Source organism: Urocitellus parryii, chromosome 9 (assembly GCF_045843805.1).
Source record: "Urocitellus parryii isolate mUroPar1 chromosome 9, mUroPar1.hap1, whole genome shotgun sequence".
NCBI lineage: Eukaryota > Metazoa > Chordata > Mammalia > Rodentia > Sciuridae > Urocitellus > Urocitellus parryii.
In genome coordinates, this window is record NC_135539.1 from 74,699,227 (window position 1) to 74,707,188 (window position 7,962).

Genomic DNA, 7,962 nt, shown 5'->3' on the forward strand with positions numbered 1-7,962 from the left:
TGGCCTTAGCATCTATGGGGAATTGGTTCCAGGACCCTTACCCCAGGATATCAAAATCCAAGGATGCCCAAATCCCTTATATAAAATAGTATTTGCCTATGACCTACACATCCAACCCTGGTGTATACTTTATCTCTGGATTATTTACAATGTGTAATACATGATAAAGGCTATGTAAATAGTTGCTATCCTACGATGTTTAGGGGATAATGTCAAGGAAAAGTCTGTACATGTTCAGGACAGACACAATTTTTAAAAACAACTTCTATCTGCAGTTGGTTAAAGGCAGAACCCACAAATGAGGAAAATCAACTGTACATGATTTGCCTACCTTTTCTTTTGCTTACTCTGAGCTTCTGGGGTTGAATTATTGAAATATATTTCTGGCATTCATCTACTTGCCTTTAGTCATTTAGATCTCAACTACCCCAAAGGATTTTTATATATGTGTGTCCCAGCAACAGGTGTGATAATGATAATCCCTCTTTATTCAGTGTGCAAGCTCATGGAAATTTCCAGGCTTCAGAATAGCGTCCTAAGGCCAGGGAGTTGAAGAGGGAGGAGGGAAATACTGGGGAATGATACTGGCCACCTTATATTGTTATATTGTGCACATGTACGAATAGGTAATAACAAATCCCACCATTATGTACAACTGTAATGTACCAATAAAAATATGGGGGAAAAAAAGCACACAGTCCTGAATCACTTCCTGTCTCATCGGCAGCCGCAGCACCACACTCAGATCAATTGATTTATTACTGTTTTTAGATGAAAGTTGCTGATTTCCAAGCTTGGTTGATCTCTTTTATCCTGGAAACTTTGGGTTCTGCCTTAGGTTCTGCCCTAGCAGTTGTGAATTGAACAGGAACACTAGGCACACTGAGGTAAGATCCATGGGAGAGGGACAGGGGGACAATCACCTAGAGAAATCAGAGCAGACCAGGACTTCCTTGTGCATGCCTGACAATGCACAGTGCGCCCAGTGCTGTGGGACGGCAGAATCGAGGGCCGTGTCGATCACCTTCCACCACAAGAGTGACACTCCATCTCATTTGTTCTGAATGATGGGGAAGGAAACATGCGATCCACCTTGGGAGGATTTCCATCCAGGGTGGTCAGTTCTTGTGCTTCAGTTTTCTGGAAACGTGCCTCGTTCGAACACTTCTCACAGAAAGTGCTGGATGAGTAGGGCCTGAGTGTGTGTGCGGACTGATGAGTAGGCCCTGGGTCTGGGACACGGAGCAGTGTGTCCTGCCAAGTTCCCAGGTGTGTCAACGATGGTGAGAGTGGGGAAGGACTGCTCTCACCAATGAACACGACAAGTCCAGGCAGACTGTGGGCACTGGATAAATAGCAGCCCTCATCAGCCCCAAGGCTCCCTTCACCTGAGAAAGCACAGACCCGCTCCTTGAGAGGAGGGCCTCTGCCATTTCCTAGGGGCCCCTGGTGTGACTTTATACTCTGTAGCTCAAGAATCACCCTGTGGGTTGGACAGGGGTCTGCGATAGAACAGTGACCTGCAACTTCTGAGTCCTTACCACATGAGCATTTCCTGTTAACTGTGTCCATCTGTCCAATCTGTTCAACATTAATGGAGCACACTGTGGTGGGCACTAGCAGGAGCTCTGCCAACGCTGTCCTTAGTGTCCATGAAATCAGCACTTCTTACCTCTGCTGGAGACGTTCTCAGCCCATCCAATGGCCACCCTGGCCTGATGGGAGGATATTTATCTTTTGTCCAGGAGGAGGACGGCCCAGAGGAGATGGAAGCCTAACATGGACCTAGCAGAAAGTTGGTGCAGGATAACTGGGTGACAGGTGATAGTGATGCTCCTATATCACTGCAGCCAGGCCCTGAGCTCCTCCCTGGCAGCTCTTTGATCCCTGCGGTGACCCTTTGAGGCAGGGATGGGGCCAGGAAGCACCTTGCCCAGGGTGCACAGGGAGGACAACGGGGGAGGCAGGACTTGACCCCACATTGCTACTGAACCACATGCTCTTGCTGCTAGAGGGGACACTGTGCTGCATTGAGGGGCTGTGGGGGAGGGGGCTGGGAGCTGCCCTCTTGACGGTACACTATGGTCGTCTACCCTTTCTGCTGTCCCATGCTGAGGTAAATCCTGATGACCATGAGCTCGTGAAGCTGGTCCCAGAAGTTCTCTCCCATGGTTCACGCCCTGGAGAGGTGCAGTGACTTCACACAGACCTCTCTTCATTTCCCTGTGGGGAGCCAGGCTGTGCCAATTCCACAGACTCTGCTCAGGTGCGAGGGTGAAATCAGGTTCCTGCAAGTCACAGGAGCCAAGACCTGTTTGACGGGTTTCTTAGGAGTGTTTCACCCACAGGAGCCAAATAATAATGGGACACTGGAGTGTGTATTTGTTCTTGGGGCCAAGCTCATGTGAAAGCAGGACTTGACTTTAGCCGTTTAGCCCAAACATCTGCACAAAATGACAACCATCCCACACGCCTCCTCCCAACACCTGTGTGCACAGCCGCACACTTAAACACATGCACACATACGCATGCCCCACCCAGTGCACACACATAGACACATAGGACACATGTAACCACACACACATATGTATATATATAAACACATGCATATATGCACACTCATGCACAGTGCACACATACATACATAAATGTGCACCTACATAGGTGTACATAGGTGTCACATAAAAACACACCTATACACTTGCACACACACAAGCACATATCCACATGTGCACGTACACATGAGTGCACACAGCTATTGCATAGGGCAGTCCCCTAGGCCACAAATGCTCCCCTTCCTGCCCTGGGAGCTCCAGCAGTATTGGAGAGGTTTCCATCCTTCCTCCAATTCCCTCAGAGGTCTTCAGCCCTCTTAATTGAAGGGGCACCTTCTCCTCCAGCGCCACTGTCATTCTCTCTGGGCAGAGTCTGTATCTTCACCAGGGAATGGCATGTGAGGGGCAGCAGAGGGGACACGTCTTGAAAAAGAGAATTCACCTCCGGTACTCAGTGAAGAGGCTCAGGCCTTCCTACACCCCTGCTCTCTCCTCCAACCCCACAACCTTCTCCTTTCTCACCTGGTTCCAGGTGCTGCCTCTCCCACTCAGTTGTGGTTCTTCTGGGCCCTTAGCACCTCCCTGGTGTCCCTCACACACAGCCCAGGGCCATGGCCACCATGGCTGGGGATGGATGGATCTGCCTGAGTTTGCTTCTCAAGTGGCCCCAAGGGGACAAGGAGCAAGTGCCAGGTCCCCCTCGCCTTGAGACCCTCACTGCATGAACTGTATCTCTTCCTTTTATCACACAGGGAGCCTCTCAGGAAGCACAGCCTAGTGAATGCACTGGAGCTGGGAAGGAACCCATGAAACTATGTCATCCTTAGGTTTCTACTACCTCTTCTACACACACAGCTGGAACGGGCTCTGTGTCTGGGCTGCTGTACATTAAAACAGCTGAATAAAAGGGCTTGCACAAGCTTACCCAGATTTTGGCCACAAAGGCAGTGTTGTCCCCTTTTCTAACACCTACTTTGAGCCCTAGTATCAAGCTCTGTAGTGTAGGTGACACATGGATGACTGACCCAAAGAGGAGGGGAGAGTGGGTCCCATCCTTGGAGGCTGAGCCCACATTACTGACTGCTCACTAGCCGAGGCAAGAGTTTGGGTGAGAAAGAGTAAAGAAACCACTCCAGTGTTTATATCTGCTCTCAAAAGAGAAAGCATAGCCTTGCAGAGGAAGCAGGATCCAAACATGGCAGACCAAGGATGCAGAAGACAATCAGAAGTCACAGGACTTTTCTTTCTGGTAGCTCCATCTCTTCATCTAGAATATGAGAGTCAGTAAGAATGATCACCTTCCTGTCCCATGGTGGATATCAGCCGGATGCTTTTCTGAATGAAGCCCCTGCTGTGCATGGAATGACACCCCCAACAACCTCAGGGGGACAAGTCTTGTTGTTTTTAGGTCAAGCAACAAAGGTATGAAAATAGAATTGAGAGTATGCTCCCTCTTGAAGTGGATATCTTCCTGAGGTTTACATCAAAGGTGAGCCAGCTTGTCCTTGAACATATAGGTTCATCACAGAATAATGACACCTTCTGTGGTTCTGAACTTTAAACTTTGATCATAAGTACTCTCATTAGATATGGTGGGTGTATCATCCTAGTTAATAGGTAAAGATATCGAGATGGAAGTTTCCACATCGGTGACCGACCTGGAACCAGGAACTCCAGTCTTCTATTTGCAAAGTTTGTTTAACAGCCAGGGAATAGTAATAAGACCATAATTATGAAGCATTTGGATTTTAATCATGGGTCCTGCTAATAAGAGAAGAAGAAAAGGAAATTTCAAATACAGATGGATATCTTCAAATATTCTTTAAAAAAATAAATAAAGGAGCTGGGTTGAATCTAGTTATTAAGAGTTCCACCCTTCCTGTGTCTTTACCCAGCAGGATGCTTCCCTGTTCTGGTCTCCAGGCTGGAATGATGTCTCCACCTGAAACTGGTTGCCAGTTTTATTGAGAAATTGGTTGCTTAATGTATACTGAGTCCTCAGCACTATTCCAGTAGAGATGAGATAGCAATCCTTGTTCAAGGACTCTTTATAAAAGGAGTTGGGGCTGGGGATGTGGCTCAAGCGGTAGCATGCTCGCTGGCATGTGTGCGGCCCGGGTTCGATCCTCAGAACCACATACAAAGATGTTGTGTCCGCCGAAAACTAAAAAAAATAAATATTAAAAGGATTGGGGACACTGTGCCCAGCTGTAATCCCAGAGCCTCGGGAGGCTGAGGTTGGAGGATCACAAGTTCAAAGTCAGTCCCAGCAACTTAGCGAGGCCCTAAGAAACTTAGTGAGACCTGTCTCTAAATAAAATCCTAGTACCAAAAAAAAAAAAAAGGAGTTGGGCAACTGCAACATTTCTATTTCTCTCTCTCTCTCTCTCTCTCTCTCTCTCTCTCTCTCTCTCTGTCCCCCTGGACTCTGGGGGTGGCATGCCAAGCAGTCGGGGCTGCACCTAAGGGAAAGAGAGAATGCTCTATTTGATTGGCTGAACCTGAGAAAGGGATTTTGTAAGTTTTGCAGGAGGAGAGTAAAGGAATTTATTCCTTATGGAAGGGGGGATGAGAATCCATAGAGATCAAGAGGAAACTTCCTTTAGAAAGTCACTGTGGGAACTCCATGACAAACCTCCCCTCAGAAGCAGGGATCCCACCACAGGAAGGACCTGAGGATGGCCCACCAAGGGCTGAGCTCTTGGTCTAAACCTTGCTGTTCTAGGCAGTAGGCAGGGATGAGCTTTTTTTCAGAGGGTAAATCAGATGGAGGGCTCTGGGGTCCCTGATAAGTAACCACGCTTAGTGCTGATGCTCAGCGAAACCAGAGGCAGGCCAAGTTCACACTGCAGCGCCTGTTCTGTTTCCTCCTGCCCCACAGCATCAGCTGGGCTTGCCTTCTATGGTCAGCCAGTCTCCAGGCGACTCTGTCAGGACTCCAGCCTCCTGGTATCATCCCCCCTGTGAATGGGCCACAGCCACTCCCCTCCAAAGGTATCCACACAGAGGACCTTGGACTTAGCAATGGAAGAGAACTGAAGGAATCACTGAGCTGGAGGGCTCTCCTGGCAGGGGGATATAAAAGCCTTTGCCCTGCCTCTGAAATTACACTTCACATGTTCATTTGATAAGCAACAGCTTAGCATCAGCTGTGGTTCTGAATGGAACATGACTCCTTGCTTCCTGGAAGCGAAAAACTTCCCAAAGTGAAGAGAACTCATCTGCTGCTCTAGACCTGTTGCCTGCCCTGGCCTGGGAGCTTGATGGAGCCCAAAGTTTTACCCATGGAGACTCATTTCTCCCACAGACCCCTCTACCAGCCCCTAGGGAAAGAGCAGAGAGGAGAGCAGCTCTCCTCCTGGGGACAGCTGTGCTCCTGAAGTAGGCTTCCTGCACAGCCCTTCCCCTCTCTACCCTTAGTCTCTGCGAAATTGGGGAAGCTGTCCTGAACCCATGGATCCGGGTCTCTGTGAGTATCAGTTGCAAGGGAACTGTGCTCTGAGCAGGTGTCCTTGCAGTGGGGTGGTCTGCCATCAGGGCCAGGAGAGGTCACTAGGCCTGCAATTCCATGCTGCTTCCCACCCAACTCTTCCCATGGGCCCTCCCACTCCAGTTCCTGCATTTCTTGTCTATAGCAGGTCTGTCCCTCCCTGGGAGGAGGATCTTGCCTGAGGACAGGTGGAGGGTGGGGAGCCTTTCTCCTCCCTCTGCTCCAGTTGCAGAAAAGGAGGGGGTTCCCACTCTGAGGCAAGGCTGTCCTGCAGCTCTGCCCTCTGACAGACACTGCCTCAGAGCCCAGTGGCTGCTCTGAACTCAGAACCACGATTCCTGGGAGCAACAGGTTGTCAGCAAACTCAGAAGCTTTGAGAGGTGCAGGGTCACAGACATGGCTGAGGAGCTGTCTCCAGAGCAGGTGGCGGAGTACAAGGAGGCCTTCTCCAGGTTCGACAAGGATGGGGATGGTAACATCAACGTCCAGGAGCTGGGTGAAGTGATGCAGATGCTGGGCAAGAAATTATCGGAGGCCGAGCTGAAGGCGCTCATCGCCATGGTAGACACAGATAATGATGGTGTTATCAGCTTCCAAGAGTTCCTGGCAGTGGTGGCCAAAAAGATGAAGGCCTGGGGCAGTGAGGAGGACCTGAGGGCCGCCTTCCGTGCCTTCGACATCAACGGTGACGGCCACATCAGCGTGGAGGAGCTCAAGCAGGCCATGGCCCAGATGGGGGAGCAGCTTTCGCAGGAGGAGCTGGATGCCATGATCCGCGAGGCTGATGTGGACAAGGATGGGCAGGTGAACTATGAGGAGTTTGTGCAGATCCTCACCCAGAAGTAAGGCTCCCAGGGTGCGGGCCTCACCCTGTCGGACTGATTCTGGCCCACCGGCTTCTCTGCCTTCCCTGGGCCTCTGCTTTTGTTGTGGTGCAATAAAGGGAAAATCTGGGTTGGTAGATGGGAAATTCCTCATCCATGAGGAAGACTGTGCTGTCCTTGGTCTGGATGCTGTGCTCTCCGGGACTGCTCTCGAGCTCCTCTCTGCCGCTGAGACCCTGGGCAGAAGGTACCTCTTTGGACTGGTCCCTCCCCCTCTCCCTGCAGTGGAATGGGTGTTCCCTACCTCACAGGGCTGTCACAATGGTTTAAATAAAAGGAATGATAAGTCCAGCTGTGTGCTTGGTGTTTGATTGTAAAGTAGACAGTCCAAGGGACACAAACAGTGTATTTGAGATACTTTTGAGGCTCAGTCCCTCTTTTCACTTGGACCTGGTGGGAATACTGGTTTGAGTAAGCCCCATGGTCCACCTCTTGCCTCCCCTGATACCACCAGAAAAGGGAAAGGTGGGTGGCTCTATGGGGGTGGGGAGGATGGGGGAAACGGGTGTCATGGCCCTAGGGTCTGCCTGAGCTGCTGGGTGAGGACCAGGCCAGAGTCGGAGATCAGGGTGGGCAGCACCACCTATGCCCATGAAGGAAGGATAATGTCCAATGCATGCAGCCTGTTGGGTTTTAACCTCAAATAAAAAGATGGGGTGCGTCTCTATACATTTGTGTCTGCATGTGTCTGTGTCTCTGTGTGTGTCTGCAATAAAGGGAAAATCTGTGTGTGGTCTGTGTGGATAGGTGTGTCTGTGTGTACCTACCTCTGTGTTTATGCTCATGTCTCTGTGTCTGTGTATGTATATGCATGTGTCTCTGTGTCTTTGTGTACATGTGTCCTATACCTGAAATACAGGATGCTATAGATATTTTAAAAAGGTGGGTCCTGAAGATGAGACCCACTTTGCATGAATGAAAGCCAGATTGTCAGGAAGTGTCCAGAAATCAGGGCCCTGTGATGGGAAAAGTGTGGGGAGTGGCCCTGGAGGTGGGGGCCACTTGCCAGTTAGATGAAAAGGGCAGAAATCCC

The 7,962-nt window shown here is 50.0% G+C and overlaps 1 protein-coding gene across 1 annotated transcript; it reads left to right on the plus strand.

Moving 5' to 3' along the window:
• Positions 1 to 6,441: 6,441 nt before the first annotated feature.
• On the plus strand, positions 6,442 to 6,891 carry Calml5 (calmodulin like 5). Its single transcript, XM_026391844.1, has one exon. The coding sequence runs from the start codon at positions 6,442 to 6,444 to the stop codon at positions 6,889 to 6,891; it is 450 nt and encodes a 149-aa protein (XP_026247629.1).
• Positions 6,892 to 7,962: the final 1,071 nt, after the last annotated feature.

Coding starts and splice junctions, on each gene's coding strand:
- Calml5 (XM_026391844.1), top strand. CDS start 6,442: ATGGCTGAGGAGCTGTCTCCAGAGCAGGTGGCGGAGTACAAGGAGGCC.